Source organism: Trachurus japonicus, chromosome 16, assembly GCF_045865225.1.
Source record: "Trachurus japonicus isolate A0001 chromosome 16, Traja_1.0".
Classification (NCBI taxonomy): domain Eukaryota; kingdom Metazoa; phylum Chordata; class Actinopteri; order Carangiformes; family Carangidae; genus Trachurus; species Trachurus japonicus.
Window position 1 is genome coordinate 24,899,565 of NC_140922.1, and position 25,949 is coordinate 24,925,513.

Consider the following 25,949-nt stretch of genomic DNA (forward strand, 5'->3'; position numbering starts at 1 on the left):
AAAAAAGATGGCGTCGGTCTCTGAAATGTATGATGTAGGCTGGGAAGGTAAGATCAACGATAAAAATGCAAACTTTCTTAGTGTCAGTAAGACGTGCATTTCTTTTTTCTGGTAGCATTCGTCCTTTTCTCCGTGTAAGACTACGTGGAAGAATCGTCGCTGTCGTAGACTGAAAAAAATACAAGCTGACGAGTCAGCGTGAAGTGGTTAGCTAATGCTAGTTAGCACTGTCAGCTAACTCATCGTGTTCATCCATACACTCTGGACCCGTGTCTGCTCGGTAGCCGTCATTTAAACACAGTCGGTGATTGCATGAATGCAGCGTTTATTGTATAGCAGGACGCAGTGTTTTTCCCTCATGAGATATAGCCTACCTCTAATGTCCGAGTCAATCATGATGCCTCGGCTAACGTTAGCCATGGCTACGTCTCAACATGTCTATGGTTTGATTAATAAATGCAGTACAACAGAGGCAATGACAATAATTAATATGTTAGTACGACTTCTTGTTCACTAGTGAGTATAGTCGTCGCACCGGCATAGTTATCATGTTGAGTTAAGATGAAGATTGAGGATTCAGTGTCGATGGTATTGCATAATTGCTGAGGACCTTGCTTGATTCACGGTGTGTAGACGGACGCAGATTGCATCTCACTGTTTGACATCTTGTTCCACAGAAATGAGAGACAAGCTGCGTAAATGGAGAGAAGATAACTGCAGGAATAGTGAACAAATAGTGGATGTTGGTGAAGAGCTCATCTGTGAACATTCATCAAAACTGGGAGATGACAGTAAGTGTGGCTGAAATAAGCATGAGTCAACATAGGCAGTGCTGTTTATTGTTATTTCAGATAAATGATGTTAGTGCAAGAATTTAAGATATCTTTGGGTATCAGTCTCTGTGTTAAAACTACAGACTAGTTACTGTAGAGTCTCTATGATAAACTCTTGTTAGCACAAGCTGTTTTGGTTAAAAACACAATGGGCAACTTGTCATTATTCCCTTGTGCTACCTTTCATGTCACATTGTTAGAGTGGGAACAAATATAGCCTTCAGTTTTAAATTTAAAATCTAATTTTGAATGAGAGTCTAAAACCACTGAGTATCCCTCAGTTAAAACAGGTGTATTTTGTCTTTTGGATTGAGGCCTTGAATCTAAGGCCTCATTTGCACCTGTTTGTTGAAATACAAACAGACGGCTGCAGACACCATAGATGTGTACTAGACATCATTTTTAAAATACAAAGGTCAAATAGTGTTTCAGTAGCTAATAGCCTAATAACCATCAAGTATTCATAATGTATGCATTAGGAGTCCAGATCATTCCAATGCTTTTTTTGGCGCCGTAACATTTGTGGGTCAATTTATTTGGACTGTGGAGAGAGACAGGAAAGTTGGGGAGAGGGATAGCAAAGGGCTGCAGATAAGATTGTACCTATGGCTGCTGCAATTAGGGGAGAAAAGCCTACATGATAGGGTGATCTTTGAGATGTTTAAACATTTTGACAGGAGTCCAACTGTGCTAAATCCAATTGATTGGACATGATTTGGAAAAGCACACAAAGTCGTACAGCTGACCATGCATATCAGAGCAAAAATCAAGCCATAAGTTGAAAGGAACTGCCTGGAGAGCTCAGAGACAGGATTGCGTTGAGGCATAGAGCTGGGGAAGGTTATGAACATTTCTACTGCATTGAAGGTTCTCCAGACAGTTCAGACTTTGTTCTGGTCACACAGACATATACAGTGTTGTTCGTACAGTTGTTGTCCACATCAATCTGGGGTTCCACACGTGCACATTTTCCAATCAACACTCCAACCCAGTTGGTGGCAGTAATGCACCACATTGCAGACCCCAATAAAACGCAAAAGGCAGAAGAAGAGGAAGACAAAAAGATAATATAATGAGCAACAGCTTAATGAGAACAGGAGAATAGGGCCAAGAGTTCAAGAGGGATACAGTTGAAAAGACAAGTTTAATGGTGTAAAAGGTGTATCAAAGGCGTAGTTTGTTGCCTGCTGATGCATTAAGTACAGTATACTGTTGTTTTCTTTAGATTTTCTTCTCGAAGCAGCAGTAAGTTTTACCTACCATAAACATATCAAAGGTCATGGTTTCCTCTATAACAGTGCTGTCCTGCTGCATTACCCCATAAAACTCTCTCTTTTCCCCAGCTGTTATGATTCATACAGTCCTTAAAAGAGGCGGATAAACACTTAACATGCCATGGTTTTATTGAAACCAGCTCTTAAATTGGCTGTGAAATGAGATGGCAATTATCAGAACAAGAGTTGGCATCATTAAAGTCAAGACAAACTTCAGGCATTTGTTTGTTTTGGCAGACCCTGTCAGTTTTTGGGTGGTGTTTGGTTTTATTTTTCTTCTCAATTAACAGGGGCGTTCATTTGGCTGAACATGGCCACTCTTCCTGTCAAAGCTGTCTGTCTAACATGTTTTATTAATTCCATTAATTGGCTTGTGCAGCCAGGCCGTTAGTCAGTATGTTATAATGTTACAGTTGAGTAAATTAAAACGCATTTTAATAAACATTACATTTCATGTGGCTAACCACTAAGTGAAAAAAGTTAAGGAAATAGTACTGTTGTTAATGATGAACACCCAAAAAGCCTCTATAATGTAAGCCGCTTTAATCATATAACAGTGCTAAAATTTCAGACTTGATTGATATTGGTTTTTATATGGGTCTCAAAAAACAAAACACATTTGACAATATCAACCACAAAGTTTCAACACAAAGGCAATATCATTAAGCGTAATGGAGCAGAAAGTCGATAAATCATAGATATTTAATATTAGTGCAGCAAATGATGCAACCAGCTACAGCCAAACAAAATGTACACATCAGCTATGCTGTATTAGGTCAACAGGGAAAGACAGTGACTTCATCTGGCTCCTTTATTTTAAAATCTAAAAGCTGAACTGCCAATCCTTAGTTTCTTCATGATAATTCAGAATTTTCAAGAAGTAATTGACTATAATATTGTATACAATGTCTTTGAATATCCTCAAGGACATGGTGTCACTTGGGCTATGTTCAGACTGCAGGCAAAATGGCTCAGATCCAATTTTTTTTAGGGTCAAGTGACCAGGTCAGATTTTTTCAAAGTAGTGTGAACACTCAAATCTGGCCCATCAGATTTAGACCACTTCCATATGTAGTCCTGAATCAGATTCAGATCCGATTTTTTCCAATGCGACCCCAGTGTGAACAGCTAAGGCGGATTTAATGCGACTTTTATGTCACCTTACAATGTTTACTCTAGGTTTTGTTTGAAGAACACACGAAACGGCTCGATAAAATGCCAGATAATTTGACGTGCAGCAGCGTGTGTTTACCGACAACAGAACAGCTGTAGTGAGAAGATGAGCTCTGAATAAGAGGAGATTATGAATAAAAAAGGACACGTGGTGTTAAACTTTGGGTTGTAATAACCTCGTTGACGTTGTTTCTTTTGCGCATGAGAGTCAGTTCGGAACCGCAAACTGTTCACGCTGGAATCTGATATAGGCCACATTTTAGATGGTATGTGAACAGCCCAACAAAAAAATTGGATCTGAGCAAAAAATCTGAATTAAGCATTAAGGCTTGCAGTGTGAACGTAGCCTTGAAGTCTTCCAAGAAACTCAAACTAAAGTCCAGTTGAAAAAAAAGAAGCTTTTAAGATATTATAATGTAAAGAATCTTCATGGTGGTCTGATATTAAAAACTTTTATGTAAACCTATTGGCGATTCTTTACCATCACCCACTGATCCTATTATTTTATAATGCTGTACATGCATACTGAACATGTTTTTATTTATTTTAATTTTTAGTACAAACACATCATGCGTTGTGTTGCCAAACCAGCCTCATTTAGCTGTTTAAACTTGTTCTTGGCATTTGATCCACTACACTGACTGTTAAAATAGTTGCAGAGTCACACCGCTGAGACTAGGCAATAAGAGTTAGAGATGAGAGAGAAATGTTAAAATCAGTTGGGGTTTTTAACAATTTTTAAATGTTTTTTTCTTGGAAAAAAAAGCCTCAGGTCTCATGTAGCCAACCAAATCACATTGCTCTGGTACCAATAAAAAGCCCCTAACACTGTTTTTAGTAGTGGATGGGAGGTTGGAAGGTAATATTGAGAGAGTACAAACTCAGCTTGAAATTGGGAGGTAATCATAACAAATGTAACATCTTATTTCCCTTAATTTCGTTAAACTTAATTTCCTTAAATGTAACATTTTGACTAAAATTGAATTAGTTATTTATTACCGCCTCATTGCGGGGCAAATCAATAACAGGGCTGTAATGGCTTACATAAGGGCGTTGCATTCCACAATGTTCTTGCATTTATGATTCTCATTACTGCTGTGCTGTCCAACTTTTAAATGAACGTATGTTTTTTTACCAAGTAGCATTATCTTCACTTCATGCCACGCAGAAAACACTAAATGTAGCATTAAATGTTACATTTAATGGGAAAGTTCTTCAAGCTTTTGATTCACATCATTGAAGCCTGTTTGTGTGTGTGTGTAAAAAAAGAAAAAGAAAAGAAACACACGACATGCAGCTGTTGAGGACAGACTCTTAAGTTTGTACGTCAAGTGTACAGTTCAATTTATCATGTTTTCATGCTACACCAGACAGTGGAATGGAAAGGGCGTTAACACAGTCTTTTTTGTCTGTGTCTCTTCTGCTTAGTATGGATTATTTATGAGCAGGTGATGATCGCTGCGCTGGACTGCAGTCGAGATGACTTGGCTCTGGTAAGTTTTTACCGCGCTTCCTTACACACCCAGGAGCTTCAAAGGCAATCGTTCATTCTCTCACAGCCATTCCTGTTTTGCAGCACCCGCTCTGCCAAATGTGAAAATCTGATTTTTATTTGGCCAAATGGTATTACTCTGTCTGTAGTTTGGAAAAACAATTTGCTGAGAGTTGGAATTAGAGGGTGTAGCAAATGAGCGGAGAAGCATGCTTCAAGTGTTAGCTGAACTTGGCCATCATTTATGGAGTTCAACTTCAACTTTTTTTTTTTTCCCTTCAAGATTTATTTGCCATCCCTGAAGCTTAATGTGATGCTTCTGAGTTCACGTTCTGAAATGTTCACTGCTCTGAAAATAGTCAAATCTGCATGGGGGAAAAAAAAAGAGGTCAATATAATTGAAATGGTTCATCTCTAATCAGTATGGAAGTGATGACTCCTTTGGCATAGAGAATGAGTCATTGAGTACAGAGGAGGCAGAACTCAGTGATTAGAAATAGTTGTCTGTTGGCTATCCTCTCAGCCCTGCTCCCAGACTTTAAAAAATCAGAGGGACCAGACATCGGCTTAATGATTCAGATCACACTGCAGACTTTAGCATCTCATTCAGACTAATGCTGAATGAATTAATTCAGCCCCTGTATAGAGGGAAGAGTAAGCGTGGTGGTTGCCCAAAACGAGTAACATGGAAACAGCAGATTTTCGCTGGCAGTCTATTTTTATATCGGTGCGTTAGGTTTGTTTAGCTGGAACATAAGCAAAATCTGACATTTTCAGGACAGGTGGTTTGTGTTGGAAAATCACGAGTATCTGAGTGCGAGTGCAAGAGTGTAACATAAAGTTTAGTTACAGCCAACTATAATTGCTCTCTCTCCTCTGCCCACATCCTTACAGACCTGTCTACAGGAACTGAGGAAGCAGTTTCCAGATAGCCACAGAGTGAAGCGATTATCGGGCATGAGGCTGGAAGCTTTGGAAAGGTAAGCATTGGGTACTAAAAGCTCCAGAGAGGGAGAGAGTAAAGAGGCAAAAAAAAAGCACAGCCTTGCTGTTATGTATGGTAATTTGGGAGGCTTGGGGGCGAGAAACTGTTAGCAGATCCTAAGTGGTACAATGGTCTGGGTGTGTGTAAGTACAGTATGTGTGTGGGGTAGTGTGTGTTTACGTTGGATCACCCAGAACTCCTTTAGAGAAGAGGGGAGTGGAGAGGAAAGGTTCAACACTGGGTAGTCCTGTGGCACTTCAGCCTGAGTTAGGGATTCCCGGGAAGGAAGTGGTCAGATTCCACTGTTATTCTGGGGGTCCCTCAGTCCTCTCTGGTTTCTGTTCCTTCGTTGTTTCCTTATTTTGTTTCTCCTCATCTCGCTGTATTTTTTCTCTCTTTCCTCTCCTTATTTTCTTGCTTTTCCCCCCCCCACTTTGTCCTGTTTTGGTCTCTGTGCAGCGAGTATGTCTTGGCCCTGTGAATATTGACCTGCCACCATAATCTCAATTTTTTTTGCCCCCACCCCTCCTCCTACTCCCTCAATGGTGTATTTAATTTTTGAATCTCCAGTTTATTGAAAAAAAGGTAGCCGAATGGAGAGACTGAGCAGGAAAGATAAACACGGGGGGTATTTTAGTCTGTGCTGAGCTGAAGTAAGGGTAATTCAATCTGTTTACTACCTCGCTCATGTTCCCCACCCAGATCACAATTGCTGGTTTATCGGTTATGTTGGAGTTTATGTGATAATTGAGAGTGATTGCTTCGGCACTGTCAGATTAAATAAACGGCACACTAGGATCTAATTGGCAGCAGACAGAGCTACACTTGAATGACACAGCTTCAAACGGCAAAGGCCCTTCCCCTTCACACATGCACACACACACACACACACACACCCACACACACACACATGCACATACACTTGGTTCCTAAATAAATAAAGCAAATCAAAGTGGCTCGTGAGTGGTTGCCTGGTGCCATCTGAAATCTCCCAAAGTGTGGCTGAGTAATAAAGTGAATGTGAGGGAAGCAGCGGCGCTGGAAGTGGGGCTGCTCAGTGCTAATGGAAACCAGAGTTGCTTCTGTCTGTTGCAGGCCGTGGGCGGGACACTTTGTGATCGCTGAGCCCCGCCTTTGGCTGCTGAAACGTCAGCGCTGCAGATTGCCCCTTGTAAACAAAAAAAAAGTTGAAAAATCATCCTTCAGCGCCTGATTTAACATGACAAGTGAGGTGCACATGCCTCCTATTCCCAGATTTCTTTACCGTATGATTTGATATTTACAGCCCATAAATTTCCCCTTTAAACAAAGTCATGTGTGTTCAGTCCAACAGTTTGAGCAAAGCCATGTTGGATATTGTTGCTTATCAGGTTCACATGTGTGCATTGTGGTAAATATGGGCAGAAAGACAGACAACTGAACCAACAACTTAGGCTGCGGATCTGGACAGATGCAAAGGCAGCAATTTAATTTTGTTTAAAGGTGAATCAAACTGGATCCAATCAAATTAAAATACAGTCTTTAAAATAGTGCTCTCTGTTTGTATTGATTTCATGACTGTGAAGTGATATAAGCCTCTCACTATGTTGGCTGTGTGACCAGCAACCTAAACTTAAACGAGTGTTTATTTCTTCCTTTGGATCACCACTGATTTCTGTGCTGCCTCACTGTAATCATAGGAACCTGCCATGCTGTATATAGAAACTCGATTACCTTGAACTCTGTTTGATTTCCCTACCAACTAATTTTAACCGACCGGGGACTGGGATCGATTAAAAAGAAGCAACTTGATGTTCTTTTCTCTCCCTCTGAAGGTACGATGAGGCCAGCAAGCACTACGATAGCATTCTCCAAGACGACCCCACCAACACGGTAAGACCAAGAAGAAAAAGAAAAAAAAAAAAGTGGGGAGAAAGGGAAAAATCCCTCTGCTTAGCGTTCTACTTTGCTTCACTTTGTGGTCTCAGCTTTTTTGGACGGCATTAAATCTGCTGAAGCACTTTGGTGTTAGCGGTGTGAGTTTGCTAAGTTAAACTCCCCTTGGCCTCTCTGACCTCAACCACAATGCTGATCAGCCTAGCACCCACACAACTGAAAAGTGTTTAAGAGGTAGGAGGGGGTGTGATTCATGGTCCTAGTCAGTGGCAGACATGTTTGGTGGAAGTAAAGCGTAAATAAGGCCCCCGGTCTTTGAAGACGGTGATTTACTGGACCTTTCAGACCACCACCCTGGGAGAACAGGACTGGGTGTCCCACCTTCTCCATTTCATCCACTGGCTTCAGGTGCAAAGTCTGACGTGAGTTAGGCTGATGGGAACAGCTCTATCTTCTCGCCGTGCTATCTTCTCCTCTCAATTTACTATTCATCGCTGTGAAATGACTTGCAGAAGCATGTCTAGCTCGCGTTCTGCCAATCCCACACCACCAACTCAAAACATAATGTACCTGCTGTAAATTGTTTCCATAAGGACATGAGGCCATGCAGGGAAATACATCTTTTTTATACTTTTCAACAGAAACCATGGTCCCGTTTATTTTGGCCACCCCCCCACCTCTCCCCTTCATATCGACAGCTGTCTGTTTAAAACAAATAGAAGCCTTACAAAAAAAACAACAACTATTAATTCATACCTCGCTCTGATGTGGCCTACCCTCCCCGCTTTCTTTCACATAGAGATGTAGCCTCCTCATCTTTATTTTGCTCAGTCAATACCCACAGCTGCCGCCTCCCACCATGCTCTGTCTCATTCCCACATCACTGTATCAATACTATCTCTGTTTATTTTGTCCCTTTATTGCTTTTGGAAGTTTGTAAGTCAGATTGGCAGGTCAGCTTTTAATAAATGGGATAGGGTTGTTTTCATGGGCTAGTCCCTTTGGTCATAAGTCAATTAAAATAAGTGCTCAGGAGGACACACTTCATTTCAAGGCAAGTGATAGCTATATAGTCTTGGAGAGCTTTATGAAAATTAAAATGAAGATGTGCAATTTTTGTAGTATAAGTATTGTGATTTCCATTGGCACTGATGCTGCCAAAAAACAAATTCCACACAACAACAGAATTTCTCAGTGTGGTCTTTCAAACATCTTTGACTTTGAAACATTTTTTTGGAGTGATGGTCTCCTTTCTAAAATTGTGCTGGTTGCTTGTTCCCTGCCATGTCTGAAAATAGCATTTGGATGCTGCAGTGAATAATCTGAAAAAAATTCGTACCATGTAAAACAAGACTGAAGCAAAAGCCATAAATTGTGCTATTCTTTTGCAACTCTGTCATTTTCATACACAAGATGTGAGTCCCACCAGCAAATGTATGTGCAAGTAATTGGCATAATGTGTAACAATTTGTTTGCACTCATCCACTGTTTTGACAATGGGAGTTGTAATTTGAGTGAATCCCAGGGCTCCACCCCAACGTGGTAAAGATCTTCTGGGAATTCATGGGACATCCTCGGAAAGGGAACGGTTGATTTCCTGGTGTCTGAATGCTGGATACTGCAACCCTAGCAAGGGTAGGCTTGTCAGTCAAACCTGGGGCCGGGAATGGAACAAAACAGACAAATAGCTTCTCTGTCCATGGGATTTTAACCTTGAAACCTTTTTCCCACAATCCTCGTCCAGTATGACTATGGGTGTAGCGGTGGAGGGTGGAGCGATGATATGATGACATTGTTTGGGTCACCTGTTTTGCAGTGAGAGGCTATCTCCTGCTTGCATGTTCTCCAACATGCTCTTAAGAATTGGGCAAGGGATGGGCCTGAGAAATGGCGGAAAATTGGCGACCACAAGGAAGACTTGCGAGGCATCCCAGCATGCGAAGCAGAGATTGGAAACTGAGCTGTTGTAATTACAGGCTGTGGAATAGATGTGGTACCCATTAACCAAAATTGTTGAATCAACAAAAATTGCTCAAGGTTTTTTTGCCATGGCGGTGTCCAAAAAATGTTTCAAACTCTTAGCCCTTCCATTGCTTGCTATGTTCCAATACCTACAGCAATGATCTGGCAAAATTCTTGTCTGCGTGCGTAAATGCATTTTTTCCACCTTTTCATTTCTTCTTGTGAGTATTTTGGATGATGAAGTGCCCACAACATTTGCATACAGGGATGTACAAATTTATTAATTATTTAACATCAAACTGACCCAAGCGATTGTTGTAATATATTGAATTTGAGTGCTTTCATTTCACCCTTAAATTGTCTACTACATAAAGCTAGAATTTCTTAAATAAGCCACTGAGGTCACAGGGATGACTCCTGAGGTTGACCCGCAGTCATATGCAATTACAGATTCATTGTAGGATACAATTAGGTTTGTGTGGGTGAGGGAATTTGAGGAAATTGAATGCCTCAATTCAGAATTTGATTGAAAATAGAAAAGGAATGTGTTATCACACAAGAAAAAATTATGATTTATCATAATAATTGAAAATGTATGCTTTCATTGCTGCCATGTACAAATGTAAACAAACCTTTAATTTGTCTGTTCTAGACTAGGTTTAAGTATTTCCTCTTCCCTTTATTACTCTTTCTTGCAGCTGTTTCAGGTATTTGGCGTGTGCTAGGTGTGCCACCCCGGTTGCAGTGTTTCTTATTATAAAGGAGGGTTGCGGTAGGTCGTAGCAAAAAGCCAGGGGTGATGTAAATAATCCACTCCTCACTCCTAAGGTCTCCTCAGTGCGCTAATTAAAAAAGAATCATGACAACAGACGGATCAGACCCACTGCCAGGTTTTTCTGGATCATTAGTTAGAGAAAGGAGGAGAGAGAGGAGTGGTTTGGAATTGCTTCTCATTTAATAAAGTGTTGTGTGACTCTCTGGGCTACCAACTTCCATATGTTCCTTTTGAGCCCCAAGTGGTTCTTTATCTGGGAAAAGAGAAAAAAGCTGGGAATGAAGAGCAGTGGGTGTGGTGATGGCGGGAGAGCACAAGTGCAAAAATCCACATTCAACATCACTATAGTGTTTGTTTTTTTTTGTTTTTTTTCTGCTTCCCTTTTTTGGCATTGTACGAGGAACGCTCCCACATGCTTGTAATTTAGTCTGAAGTGAGTATAAATTCCTGAATCTCACATAGCATCAAGTTCTGGTGAAATGTGTTGGATGTAGTGTGGTGTGATCTCAGTTTTATAGTCAGAAAACATAAAAGAGGAAATAATGGGTTGACCTTCCGCTGCTCCTTGTTGCTCGATAACCTCATAACATATTTAAATAATTTGCTCTCAAGCTGCCTTCAGGCCACCAAGACACTAAAAATATACACTTCCCTCGGATGCGTGCAGCGTGTTTGGGAGTCATTACTGTTGATGTTAGAATCGTTGTTTGCTTTGTCCTGTTTTTTTTTCTCCAAGAAGTGAATATACTGCTTGTCAGTGGTGGAGGCTGCCGTGTCTCTGGAGGTCCCTGTCCAGGCTTGATGGATAAGTGGATTTCTTATGATGGAAGTGTCAGAAGGGCCCCAAATTTACAGCCCCCGAGACATGAGTCATACCCGGCCTTCAATAGCTTTGGTTATGCGTATAGAAGAGGAAGCCCCACTCAATCAATTGCCAGTCCATAAATAAAATAAGCAGTGACAGCGTAGTGCCCTTCTAATGGGGCTGCAGCCTCCTGTTAAGGTTTTCACTTACTACCAAAAAGAGGGGGGGGAAAGGATTGGGGGAAGGGGGGTAAAACATTTGGAAAAGTCAGAGCAGCAGGACTAATACTTTCTAATTCAGATTGATGAGAATCTAATCCACCTTAAGGTCACTTCAACATCAAAACGAAGCGGAAAGCAATTTTCAGCTGATGTAAGTTGGGCTGGTGCAGCGCTAGATGCGTGCCGTGCCGGCAGGAAGACAGGCGTTGGGGTTTTGGGGAAGTGTGCCATTTTCCCCACTTGGTTAGGGGATGACTCACCACTTTATCTCAGACACTGAGCTCATTCCAACTCCCAAACATTGACTCATAATGTGTGTGCCCATCTTCTGTTGTACATGGCCACGAACTATCTCCATTTATATCTTGGCATGCGTAGATTCTTTTAAACTTCCAAGTAATAATATGAATGAACTTGACAAAGTATCTGCACCTTTTGTCCTTTCCTTATTTTCGCAGCTGTTATTGTAATGCACTAAAGTGCTGATTCATCTTATAGATTATCATAAGATGAATCATAGCAGAACTTTAAGCAGGATTGTGGTACACTGAAAATACACTAATGTACACACTTAAACTCACAACTCTTGCTCTCACCCGTCCTCTAACCCCCCTTCAGACAAACACTTGAGGAGCTGAGTTCCTAATCCTGTTTACTCTCTGCTCTACAGGCAGCAAGGAAGCGTAAGATCTCCATACTAAAGGCCCAGGGGAAGAGCACTGAAGCCATCCGGGAGCTCAACGAGTATCTGGAGCAGTGAGTTTTTCTATAACATGGGGAGAGGGTCAGGCACCCTCTCCTCTCAACCTCTCCTGGCTTTATTTTAATTAAAAACTCAGTCTGCTTTCAATTGAGCTGGCACAACTCGTGCATAAACTGCTCAAAACCTATTTCCCCTGCCTTGAAAGTTGGATGAATGTTATTATAGGTATTGTAATAAGTAATATTACACTTGCATTTTTTACTTTTCTATGTTACAAATGCTTTTTCTGTTTTGGCATTGCTGTAGTGATTTGATGCATGGTACAATGAGTGAGGAAGAGAACTTGTCATTTTGTGTTAATAGGTTTGTTGGCGACCAAGAGGCATGGCATGAGTTGTCAGAGCTCTACATCAACGAACATGAGTAAGCACATTTTTATATACAAACATATCTTAAAATTAGTTAGGCCAAAGTCCAACAATGATTTACTTTTCATTTCCTAATGGCAGAGAACACCACAGTGACAAATTTGAAGTTCGTAAAAAGTTATTTATCACAATGAACAAAGCTAGTATGACCTTTTAAAGGTGCATTAAAATGCAGAAAAAAGTTGAGTCATCTTGTTGTATTCAATGCATTCAGCAACACTGTAAGATGTGATGTGGAAGTCCAAAATTGCGTATATTATCAACTCTTTTTTTCTTTGCCTGCTCATAATACTGAGTTGAACCAGAACCTCACACTGTTTTTGGTAATGGTGATATCCACTGTGGTTATTACATCATAAAATAAGTTCTCATGTCAGTATTCATTTACGAATAATAAGCAGTTTTAACAGCACTGGCGTCAAAACAACAACTTTCAAAACAGCAAGTGCAAAATTGAAACTTTAGGTGATGGCAGGAAATTGGCAATATTTTAAGCTTATGCAATGATCTGTTAGATCTCAGCACACCCCTTATTTAAAGGATAGTTAAGCCAAAGGAGCACCTACTACCTCATATTTGTTAAAAAAAAAAAGAAAAGAAAAATAGCAGGACATTATCATCAATCATGCCGAACTTTATTTGATCAATCATAGTGGCAAAAAAAAAAAAAAAACAACTTAAGAAAATAACGAAACATCCCCTGTAATAACATTCATACGGTCTGAGGTGTTTCAGCTGTGTGTTTCTGTCAGTCAAGACCTTTTCCTGTAATCGCAAATGTTTGCCATGAAAAAAAAGTGCCTCCAAAAAAAAAAGTAATCTGTTTCCAGTAAGGCCGCCACATGTTTGGGGTATATCTGTCAGTTTAACGGGGCTTCGCTTCAGACTGATGGCTTGATCTCTGGAGGGCCATTGGGTGGCTACAATAGAAGGCGGTGAGATGCCTAACTCAGCCAGGGGTCTGAATGGAGCCCTGTCCATGTTTGTCACATAAGAGTAGTTTAATAGGATTTCAGTCTTAAGTCTCCTCTCCTGCATATGAGAGGAGAAAGACTCCACGGCCTCCCACTGATATCTCAGTCGCTGAGGAGAGTTGCCAGACAAGACAAGAGCATTGTAAGACAAAAAAATAATTTTGTTTGCGTCACCTTTTATCCCTCCTTAATTGTCTGAGGCACAGAAGTTGCTGAAGCGGTATCTGTTGTTGGACTATAGTTTTGTATGTGTGTGTGGGCACGCTGACTCTGGCTGCCCGGTTGCTCCGGTACGAAGGCAGTGGCAGCAGGAATGTGTAGCACGGTGAGAAGGCTACTTATTGGATATTTCTTGCTTTTGTCTGGGAGGCTTTATTGCTGTAGTAGTCAGAGGAAATCCAGGGGTGAGCGGATTATCTCCCAGCTTATCCCAACACTTCTAATATCACACCATTCACTCCCACAGCCCCCTTATCTACAGGCGTGTCAATTTCTTTTCTTTGTTTTCTTTATTTTGGGTTACAAACTCCCTGTTTCCCCTCCTCCTCCTCTTCCGGATAGCCCGGCATTATCGCCACTCTTTTCCAAAAGGGATAGAGCGGGAGGCAGAGAGAGAGAACACTTGCTGTGAAATTCCCAGGAGAAGGTGGTGGCACTATAACCGCCCCCCTCCACCACCACCCCTCACCCTTCCCACCCCCTCCAGCCAGAGAAAACAGAGGCTGATGGAGAAGCGAGCAAGAGAAATAAACTCTCCTCCCCTCACTGCACAACACCCTGGGAGCTAAAAATAAACAAAGCAGTGTGTGTCTGCGCTGCCATTGTTAGGGGTTGCAGCAGGCATCGGTGTTAACACATTAAAAATGTAACTAATAGCCTCTTAGTTGACACTGTTAAAACAACCCCCGATGCCAACTGTGTTTAGACTGGAGACTGTTTTGTCTGTTTGCAAGTATTGCATGGAGCCACTGCTGGAATCTGCTGCTGGCTCTCATTCTGAGCCATCGTATGAGACTGTTCAACAAAATTGGACTGGTCATCCGAAATTACAGGATAAATAGTAATAATTTTTTCAAACATACTTTAGACAGTCTGAATCCATTTTTGTCTTATATGCAGTCAGAATGTGGTATTGAAATGGGGGGAAAGCCACTGCTGATGGTTTTTACTAACCTCCAAGAGAAACAAATACGATTCTCTCAGTCTCGCACATGATGGTGGCTACAACCTTACTCGAGCGCTGTGGTAAGGAGCGAGCTTAAGAGCAGCCATAGCGAGCAGCTCGGCGATGGCGGGGTTAGATGGCTCGGGGAGGAAGAGCAGGAGAGGTAAGGGTCTGGCTCTGGTACAAGATTTTGGTTGATGGCTGATGGAGCGGGCTCTGTTGCAGGCCACGGCCACTGCACGAGCACATCTGAAAGTCTTTATGGAGAGGAAGTGGTAATTGTAAGCAGCCCCCAACCATCCGAGCCCTCTGATCTCCCCCTCCACTCAACCCCTTCCCCCTGTTTATTTCTTTCTTTCTCTGTCCGCACCTTCCTTTCCCCTCCTATGCTGTTAATCTTTCAGCTAGTTACCATGGCAGACTCTAAATAGACTGATAGGTTCTTCATGTTGTGGCAGGCAGCATTTTGATCATTCGGTTCCCACAAAAACTCAGCATCGTAGCATTTCCCTCAATTCTCACAAGTAGAGAAAAAAAGCCCCCATCTTTAAGCGCCTGTTGACGCAAACAGGGCTCTTATGGTCTTTCTTTTAACTGCCATGGTTTGTTCAGAAGTGTATGAAATGTTGCAGAATGATAAAATCGACTACTCAAGAGGCTTTAAAGCTCTGCTGGAAAAAAACAACTCGACTTTAAATCAGTTTAAATGTGTTGATAGACAGCCTGTGAAACCCATCTTCAGCGTGTGGGACTGTTTCTGCCTCGGTTTCTGTGTGTTGGCTTCCATTTTGTTAGGTGTATACACGTTTTATGGCTTTGTGTTCCAATGATATACTGTATCTTAGCTCATCTTGGCCTGGTACCGTGAAGGGGAAACTGTGTATTAGAAGTGGAGTGGCAGCAGATTAGTGTGAGGTCAACAGCTCAGCAGTCTGCTGCTGAGAAGTGATCTCATCTGAGTATAGGCACAGTGTGCCAGCTTTTACTGTAGTGCTGACCTCAGGAAGGTAGTTAACTACACATTAAAGGCTGAAAAAACACACAGACGGACAAGATTGATCCTCGGTGTCCCCAAAGGAGGGAGAATCACCACACTAGATAGGCTTCTACCTTTGCCAGCTGTCTGGACAGGGTAACCTTTACTGTAAACCTTTAAATAAACTTTATGTAACGTGGAAGATCTTTACAGATATCTGCAACATCGGCTATAAGTCTGTCACGTATAAACTGACCTGCATCCCTCCCGTGTAGTTTTCAATTTAAGATTTATACCTGCTAGTTTATAGATGTTGTGCTTCACAGTTGAGCAAGCTAGAGGATGAGACATCCACAGCTGTATCAATCGCCTTACTGTTTCCCCTTGTCATTTCCACAGCTATGGAAAAGCTGCGTTTTGTCTGGAGGAGCTGATGATGACCAATCCTCACAATCACTTGTACTGTGAGCAGTACGCTGAGGTAGGTTGGACGTCCGTCATCAAGCATGGGGGGGGCAAACCGTGGAATAAATGTTAGCTCTCTGTGAATGGTGCCTCTCTGTAACACAGAGAGTCAGCGACGCACACTTAACGTCATTGGGAATATAGGCTCATGAAAGGAGATGTGTTTATATGGGGTTGTCACGTGTTGCTTATTCAGATGCCGTGCTGTCATTGCGTGAACTGCCTCTTTAACACAGCTTATTGGTCGTGTTTTAATGCCTCCCGAACACAGGTGAAGTACACTCAGGGGGGCCTGGAAAACTTGGAGCTGTCCAGAAAGTATTTTGCCCAGGCGCTGAGGCTGAACAACCGAAACATGAGGGCATTGTTTGGTCTGTACATGGTGAGTACTGCTTTGCATGGAGAGAAAGTGGGAAGAGAAATAAGAAGAAGAAGAAGGAGAAAAAAAAACAGTAGAACCTTTTTTGTAACCCTGTGGTTTGTCAAGGTTGAGGCTGCCCACTGAGTGTGTCAAGCAAGACTGTAGTGTGTGTGTGTGTGTGTGTAAGTGTGTTTTTGGGGGGGAGCGAAGAAGGGGCTCTCAGACAGGTCAGCTCATTGCTGACTCAGACGGTGAACTCCAGCATCGGAAAAGTCTGCCCCTCTGGAGCTCTTTATTTAAGTAATAATACCCCTTTGGTGAGACCATCTTTATGTTTATGACTTGAATAAATAAAGTAGGCACGGAGTTAAAAAAAAAAAAAAAAAGCACCAGAGACAGAGAGAGGGAGAGAAAAGAGAGAGAGAGAGCAGAACAACTGCTGTAAGCATTTTGTCACTGGCAAATTATCCAACCAGGTGCCAGTTGGATGCAGTCTTGGTCCGAACAGCACTTTCATCTACATATTTGTTTAAACAGGATGTTGTCTGCTCGCGCCAATGCATCATATGTAAGTGAGACCTGACATAAAAACACAAACAAAGCGGTGCAGGGAATAAAAGGTGGGAGAGGGGAAGCAGGTCTAACACAGAGAGCCCCAGTGTTTTCCTTCATGCTGCACTGGTATTCCTCAGGTACTCCAAACACCTCACAGCAGCCCGTACTTTGGGAAACGGCTGTGAGGTGTACTAGGCAGAGTACAGGAGGAACAGGGCAGGGTCAAAGCCAGACGTTTCGCTTCTGTTAAATCTCACTATGCGTCTGGAGACAGAGCAGGCCCTGTACGACTTCCTGACAAGTCATCTACTGACACTCCGCTCTTTAGTGGATACTTCGGGTGGGAGTTTATTCTTTATCAGGCACAGATCTGTCCAAGGAGTGTGTGTGTGTATGTGTATGTGTATGCGTGTGTGTGTGTGTGTGTTTTGCGGATTGTCAGCTCGTCTCGGTGGTTGAGCTCCTGACAGGTGCAAGAAGTTCAGTGTGAGGTCATGAAACTTTCACCATCTCAGACCATCTCAGCCAGTCCCACAGACGACCTGGTAGCACTGACCACAGTCTGGTTGTGGGTTAGTTACTCACAACACTTGCGTGGGGATTCCCCTCCATAATGGTGCACGCTGTTATTCGGGGATAGCCTGTCTGGGTTGACATCATCTAAACTGAGGTTTCTCTCGAGTTGAAAAAAATAAAAAAAATAGAAATAAAGAAAATGCTTACTAAAAAAAATACAGAAGCCAAACCATTTTATAGAAAAAAACCAGGGCCAGGTTGATTGGTGTGTAGTTAAAGTTTCAGCACACTGGTAGGGAGGGCTTTGAAGTGCAGGCAGGGTAAGCCCTCTGGGGTTTGCTGTGTGGAGATGATGGCAGGAACATGGGAAAGACATGGGATTTGTGGTTCGGAGGGGAGCTGTCGGTGCAGGCAGAGACCGTGATTCACACGGCTCTGCTCTCAATGCGCGCCGGGTTTTCCTTTTTCGAAGACATACAAGGTCCTTTCATCACCAGGAATCAATGGTGTTGGAGAAATTAGGCCCCGTTAAGTGACAATTTACGTACGAAGCATTAAAACACTCACTTTTTCCCCCCATAAATGATTTCTCCTGTGTCATCAGGCCTAGGTCTGTTTTTTCTCTTCATTCTGCCACAATGACTAGTGGAGTGGTAGATGGTAAGAGTGGTTGCACATTCATCTCAATTATGCTTTTATTGCTGTTTCACCAAGTTTTGATATAAGAACACCCCTTCCCCTCTTCTCTCATTTTGTTTCTTCCTCTCGTTTTTTCCTCTAGTCTGCAAGTCACATCGCTGCCAGTCCCAAAGTCAGTGCCAAGGTGAAGAAGGACAATATGAAGTATGCTGCCTGGGCTGCCACTCAAATAAATAGGGCCTATAAGGTGAGTCACATATAGTTTGTCGTCATGAGGCTTAATGTAAAAGCATCTAGCTTTGTTATGCATTTTATCCTTGCCTTCATATCTTTGGTGTCTCTGTCCTCTACTGAGAAACATCTTTTTACTTTTTCCCACATCAGCCTTCATTTCGTCAGACACTTGAAACCACCAGTCATAGGACTGCTCTGTTGTGTTTTAGCTTTCGTGGGATATTTGCACACAACATCCCGACGTCCAGAAATCCCCTTCATTTGCATAGTATGCAAACAGCATTCACCGCCAGCAAATGACCCCTGAATGCAACGCAATCCTGAAGGATGCCTTAGACTCGCAGTCTTGGAATAACCGCCCTGGTGTCTTTCTGGTGTGTCTGGGTACATTTACTATTAATGTGTTGACTTAGGGCCACAATGTCTGCTAAGACTTTATCCCACACCCTGGCTTCACGGATGATCCTCTCGCAAAACCACAATCTGATTCTCCGAGGACAACAATCACACCAGACTAACTTTAGGTATCTGCTTTGTCTCTGACCTGTTGCCAGAGAAAGTTTGAAGAATGTGGGCAAATAGGACAGATAAATGATGATAAAAAAAAATGCACACACGCCTGCATATTAGCATCTGCAAAAATGCAAAGTAAAGAGGGGAAAAAGTGAGGAGCGCCTCAGATGGTATCACTAAAATGGTTTATGCCGTCGTCATGGCAACCTAGGTATTAAAGCATATTTAAGAGAAAACTTATTTCCCATACGAGCCATATGTGTTGCTTATTTGGGCATCGACAGTTAAAACGTGTAATAAGTGGTTCCTAGCTCAGCATGTGTGGGTCCTGTTGAGAGAGAGGTTCCCTGCTGAGCCTCTAAAGACCTCGTCTCACCACACTCGGCTCTCTTTGCCTCATAGACACATTTCACGTGTCGAGCGCGTGCTGTTGCAAGTGAGTGTGCATGTAAGAAACATTACAGTTAGTGGCTTTTCCCGTTTGGAGTGAAGAAGTGTCGTAGAGAAGCTCTAAACGTCTGCTTGCTCATTTAGGTTTGATTTAAGGTGGAATAAAGAGGTTCAACTTATTTCTTTTATCAGGTTTATACCTTAATATACAGAGATAGATCTCTTTAATAAACAGAGAAATGCAGAGGTGGCTTCGGCCAACAAAACTGGCCCATCAAGTGTGTGCAATACTCCTCACTTTGATCAGTACACTTGCTGACCGTACCTCGCTGTCCTATGAAGTCTTTGATCCCAACAGGAGACAAGATGGATATCTCAAAGTGGAAACCTTTGATCACAAGACAGGAGGCCCATAGAAGGGGGGGAGGGATGGCACAAAGTGGTAAAAATAAAAAATCATATCTGGAGGAAACTTGGTATGGTCCGAATATCTGGAGGATAGAAATGAAATCCGAGAGGCATCGTGCTTTGAGGGGATGGCTGACATTTTGAAGGACAAGAGAAAGGGCTGCCAGCCAGATAATACCCTACCTATTCCCTGTGGACATATTACACTAAATACACCAAGTTTTATTTGTTTATAAAACTCACTGATCTATAATAACTCATATATAATTCAGGTTCATAATTCTGATCATTGGCAGTTGCTAGAAAGAAAGACACGCTCAGAAATGTATCGATACCAACCTTAAAGTTTTTACTATAGGGATTTACCGTACATAAGGGATGAGACAGTATCTTAACCAGTGTGTGTTTCAATGCTTAAGTATTTTCTTTGTTGCCAGGAAGGTGTGGAAGATGGTTGACTCACTGACAGGGAGCACACATCTTAGTGTATATCACTTACACGCTGATATTCGTTATTAACAGATGAAACAGCGTAGATGTCAGTGCTCTAGTCGCCCAGAGGAAAATAGTTTTGGCAGAGTTGTTATGATGACAGACTGAAATTGTTGAGCTGCTGTAAAAGACCCGTGGACAAAGCCGAAGTGTTGAACAGTCGGAGTGTGTGAGGTTCTGATCCCCTGGTGATAATAAAGAGATACTTCACATACAGTCACACCTTTGTCCTCGGTGAAACATGACGGGAGCTGCATCCCTCCCCCACCTTTTTTCTGCGCTCGTCTACAACCTCTTGTATTTGTTTAAGTTGCCTAGTAATAGTGAAGTTGTTGGGATTTCAACTGGTGTGTGTTTGTACAGTATGCGTATGCAAGCTTGGCATCACGCACATGTGCACTTGTAGATGTGTTTTATTTTTCGGTTGCTGTGTGAGACGAGTTAAATGAAAAGGTGTGCGTTTTTTTTTTTGCCCCCCCCAACACCTCCAGTTAAATGACTTCAGAGATCTTTAAAGGGAGCGGCGGTGTGGGCCTCCGTCAGACAGCTGCAGGCTGCTGTGGGCCAGCGCTGGCTGATTGATGGCCCCTTTAAAGTGTTGCTCGTGTCAGTCGTCCGCTTTTATTAGGCCCCAGTACCTGGTGATTGTCATACCTCAGTGTGAGAAAAAGGTGGGCAGGTGAGTGCAAGTGGGAGCAGACGTCAGCGAGAGGTCACGACTAACTTAAAAAAAAAAAAAATGTAATTGCCATAGTGGGGGTCAACTGACATGTGAAAGACCTGGAGATGTGTGGCTTGTAGGTGCAGGGGTCTTTTAAGCAGCCCTACATGACTTGCCCTCCTGCCCTGACTCTCTAAACAGATTCTCTGATTAGCTCCTCTGTCACGGACCACGGGCTCCCATCGCGTCATGACTCTATTATCAGACGCTCTAAATAGACGTGGAGCTGTCTGGTCTACTCCTACTGTTGTAGAACAGGGCAAGAGTTAATGCGGTGGTCTCACCTCAGGCTGAGGACATAATTGACTACTGGGCCCGGAGTAATGGCGCATTAGGCAGCAAGGCAATGAAATGCACTGATCATTATAGCTACCCCACCACACACACACACACACCCTAAATCTAGAAGAATGAGTCACCACTGGAAATTGCGTAGCCGATTGCACACCTTAGCCAGCTGCCCTCTCTTAAGCTGGAGTTGGGCAAAAGAGAAAGGGAAAAAAAAAGTTTTGCCATGGATGGAAATGGAGTATCAGTTTGGTTTCAGCTACAGTTGGTCCCTGTTTGCAGAATCCGAGGCTGGGCCAAAGGTTGAATGAATAAATGTGTTGCAGTATTAAATTCAGCACCTTGTTATAAATGCAGGATTGCTTTGATTATGTTGGAATATAAAAAGAGCTGTGTGTGTTCAAGTATTGAAATTGTTGTGTTTAGAGTGTGCATGTGTGTGTGTGTGTGTGTGTGTGTGCCGGTGGTGCCTCTGTCTGACCGAGTGTGCACACACTCTCTTGGGGCTCATCTCTCACCTTGGACATGAAGAATGTGCTCTGTTGTCCAGAGGTAGTGTTGCCATGTGGTTGAAACGGAACCCCCCCCCCGCCTGTGTTGGACTTAGGGTGGGGGGGTAATGGTGTTTTCATAATGATTTAATTCAAAGGACCCTGCGATGCCGTTTGCCTCCTGTTTGTCCTTTGCTGTCCAGCTGAGTCAAAGCTGTTGATGACACATCCTTTACAGAGCAGCAGATATTATTCTACGTCGTGTACCTCAAGGGGGAAACGCTGACCGATGCGCTGCAGCGATCTGTCAGAGCTGAGCAGCAAATTGTTCCAGGGATCTTACTTACACAGGTCTTAAATTGCCAGCGATGTATCAGTGTCTGCTGCTATCAGCCACTGAACCTTGTTCGTGATACTACCAATTTGTAGAAGACTCTAAAGTTTAAAGTGACATTTTACACTTTTTATTTTTTATTTTTTTGTCTTCTAGATTTTATTATGTTTGTATTTAGAGCCAATTACCAAAAATGTTGGCTTGATAAAATGCAAATCTTAGATAGTGAAGATGAAAGACATGGCATCAGTGCATTATTATGTTGGCATAGGCATTATATGCATGTTAGCCTTCAGATTGAAGCACTGCTGTGTTCAAGTACATGGCTGTGGTTATTATAGCCTTGTTTGTTTATTCTCAGTGCAGCTTTAATTTCCATCTCACTTGCACTAAAACTTGACCACAATGGAAAATAAGAAAAACATATGGTGGAACTGCAGGCCATATCATCTCATATCATAATGAAGGCTGCATGTTGATATGCGTTATAATATTGTAGCATATAGTTTAGGGCTGACCCAAAAAAATCGAAGCTTCGAAGCTTCGTTCGTTGTCATGGAAAATCGATCATGAAGTCCATGATCGATTGTTTTTTCTTTTCTTCCTTTTTTCCTTTTTGAAACCGGTTCTCATCGGCACTTGTTACATTACAATGAATAGGCTACTTGGCATCCTGGAAACCTGCCAGATGGATATATGCAGTGTTTGTTTGCCATTACTTTCATTACCCCCCCCCCCCCCGGTCAGATGTTACGGTCGCCCCCCCCCCCCCTCCCCCCCGATAGCGCACCCTGCCGGCTGTCGAAGCTTCGATTAAAATCGATTTTATGTCCGCGAAGCTTCGATGATCAAAATATGATAATCGGGTCAGCCCTAATATAGTTTTATATAATTTTGGAAGGATTTCATAACGATTCGTGTCGGATCTATAAATGTGGGTGAGGCGAGGTCAGATTCACTGACCCTGTATCATCTCCCTGCTCTCCTGCCTAAGGTTCAGGAAGTCGTGTTTCTTCTTTGGTATGTTTTCAGGGGATGCCACATCCCTTTTGCAAAAAGTTTAATTGGGTAGAAAAAGTGTGTGCCTGTTATGTGCATGCGTGAGTAATCATGTATGTGTTTGTGGATTATAATTTGCGGCACTTCCGGTGAAACCCCGTGGACAGTGTTAAAATTAGCGTTCAGTGTTATGTACTCCTGTACTAGAGGCGATGGAAGTGGACTAATGTGGGCTTCACACACACATACACAATGCACACTTACTAAAATGGCAGTTACTTAACAGAGGAGGAAAAATCCTTAATTTAGAGATAGCGTTTCACTTTGCATGACTTGTTGATCATTTCGGTCTAATTATCGTCATGGCTTCAGTCGTTGTTGGGTACAGGAAGGATGAGGGCATCGATGCCTCCATGAGGCTGTCTTCAAGTGAGTTTGGCTCTCCGTTACTTTAGTTGGCAGAAACTCTAATGAGCTGATGTTCTCTTTTCCTCTCCCCTGCTCTCTTTCTCTCCCTCACTGTCTCTCTGCCTTTCACCTTCCCTCTCTGACATGCAGCTGGCCGGTCGTGGGACCAAGGAGAACAAATGCTCCATGAAGGCGGTGGAGGAGATGCTGGAGTCCATGCAGATCACCATGTCCTAGGTTTCCCCCTCGTCCACACCTTTCTTCCTCCCTTCTGTTCACACACCGTCACTCGGAGCAACATGGCAGCTCAAATAAGCCTTTTAATGTGACCAGAACCAGATCTTATACAAAATCTTCTTTTCCTCTTCAAGTTTGGTTCGGTAATTGAGTGAACTTGACATGGACGATAGAAGACACGTCTTCCCCGCGAGCGTAAAGTTTTTTTCCCCCCACCCATTAGGTACTTAGAACAATAGAATCAAACTACTACAACTTTATTTAACCTAGTTCTGCATAGTATTAACCTAGCTCTCAGGTCTATACTACCCCTCCCCATCCCACACTGTCTTTGAGTTTAACCTTGAACTGATATCACTAATAACTGCATCCACATCAAGGCTATTACCATGTGACCAGAAAAGATAACAAACTGTACAGTAACTGATATTTATAAAGACAGTACCTGTCTGCACTGAGGTCCTTTTTTTTTCCTCCCATACTATCTGTAAATGAATCATCTTTAATAAAAAACACTTTTTTTTCTTTTGTCAAATGTATCTAAATGTCTTAATACAAGTAGGACTGATTGCTGAGTGAAAAATGCATTTTCTTTGTGAGTGTTCGTAGCCATGTAGGAGCTGAGTTAGCAGTTTGTTTCTCTGGTTTTCCATGTATCTTAATAGTCACGTTGTCCTCGGCAGTGACGCTTATTGACACATTTGAACCTGTCATAACTACCCTGGAAAAGCATAAGAGACATTTGTCATTATGAAGGCAGCAGTGGCAACAACAGGGGCCTCTCCATTCCTAGTGATTCCAGCTGGGAAATCCTGCCTTTCAATTACCCCGGACAGCAGCTGAACCAACTTCAGCACAGTGAAGAACACCTCTGTCATTTCAGTTTAAAGAGCCTCGGAGAACGCTGCCAGTAATTAACACGCCACAAGTTGGAAAGAAAAAAAAAATCTATTCATGAATCTGGGAACACGCATGACAGGCGGAGGAAGAAAGACATCTTAGTGCTGCGAGAGAGACGGGCCTGGTTTCCTCTGCCGTCAAAGCAGGACACTCGGTTCACTCGGTCCAGTAATTCTCAAATCTGAATCGATCCAAATGATCATCCTAAGTTGTCGCTCACCCGTGCAGGGTCAGCTGTTACTTCCATTTCTTTTGTTTATTAAGTCATGGCAATTGTCTCGTAATTTCACTCTTCGGCTGATGGAAAACTTGAGCGTTGAGTTTATGGTCCTTTTTGGACAGCCTTTAAATTGAGAGAGGTCACCAGCTCAAAGCCTGGAGTGTGGAAAGCCGTTTTCTCAAGTTTTTAATACTTTCTGGCCGTGGTCAGTGGATGAATGTGTCTGCATTTGATTTGCCTCACCAATCTGGCGGAACCAATGAAAGCCAGGGGACGTTTGAGCATAAACTGACTTGAGTTATTTTTACAGGAAAAGGGCTGAGACTAAATGAAGAGTTGAAGTTTGAAGAGTTGCAGGGTGAAAGCTGTTTGATTTCAAACAGAGTGGGTTCTTTTTTGTTGTTGCTCCCATGTAAATATTGCTGTACTTGCAAAGGTCGCTTATGAACTTGTAAAGGAAGAATAAAGGTTGTCAATCAGTTTGGTGAGTCATCAATATGAGATACTGCACTCGAGTGCCAACCATACTGAGGCAATAGTGCCATCTGTAGACGGGATGAAGAACTTGTGTATTTGGGTGAAGCCTTTAACTGTGTGCAGCAGTGAGTGACGGCATTGCATGCAGAGGCAGGTGACAACTGTCAACTACTTAACTTAACCTAAATGTAATGCTATTTCTTGCCTGTGCTGCTCTGATTTGCTGAGCAAGGCAAAAAAAAAAAGGGGGCTATGTACCATTCATCAGTCATGCATTTCATAAATCTCCTTGCAATCAGCTGTGCTTTCCAAACATATCCTTGTAGAGTCAAGAAAAACAGCACCTTGGCCGTTTGCATGTACTGCAGAGTCAAGAACGATTCTGAGCATCACTTCGCACCTTCAGCCGCCCAGTGCCTTTTTCACCCTTTGTCCATACCTGGTCAACAGAGCCAGCGCAAAAGACGGCGAGGCGAGGACAGAGCCGTCTAACCCCACTAAGCTGCTGGCTCAGCTTAATGTATGTAAGGGAGTTGCTGCCCATAATCCTGGATTCCCTGGGAGATTAGCCCCTGGAGAGGGTTTGCTTGTCCTCAGCAGCGGAGGCAAGGTGAGCTGAACAGGATGAGCCCCTGGATGATAGGCTTACACTGGTATAGG

The 25,949-nt window shown here is 42.6% G+C and overlaps 1 protein-coding gene across 1 annotated transcript; it reads left to right on the forward strand.

The window, feature by feature from the left end:
* On the forward strand, positions 1 to 25,294 carry emc2 (ER membrane protein complex subunit 2). Its single transcript, XM_085802766.1, has 11 exons — positions 1 to 47; positions 678 to 791; positions 4,709 to 4,773; positions 5,667 to 5,752; positions 7,572 to 7,629; positions 12,066 to 12,151; positions 12,462 to 12,521; positions 16,041 to 16,122; positions 16,378 to 16,488; positions 18,320 to 18,424; positions 23,606 to 25,294. The coding sequence occupies exons 1-11, from the start codon at positions 8 to 10 to the stop codon at positions 23,690 to 23,692; spliced, it is 894 nt and encodes a 297-aa protein (XP_085658892.1). The 5' UTR covers positions 1 to 7; the 3' UTR covers positions 23,693 to 25,294.
* The last annotated feature ends 655 nt before the right edge of the window (positions 25,295 to 25,949 follow it).

Bases quoted from the DNA above. Each gene is read 5' to 3' on its own strand.
- emc2 (XM_085802766.1), top strand. From the start codon at position 8: ATGGCGTCGGTCTCTGAAATGTATGATGTAGGCTGGGAAG. The intron at 48-677 runs GTAAGATCAACG...CTTGTTCCACAG, and splicing joins GTATGATGTAGGCTGGGAAG to AAATGAGAGACAAGCTGCGT. The intron at 18,425-23,605 runs GTGAGTCACATA...TCTGACATGCAG, and splicing joins AAATAAATAGGGCCTATAAG to CTGGCCGGTCGTGGGACCAA.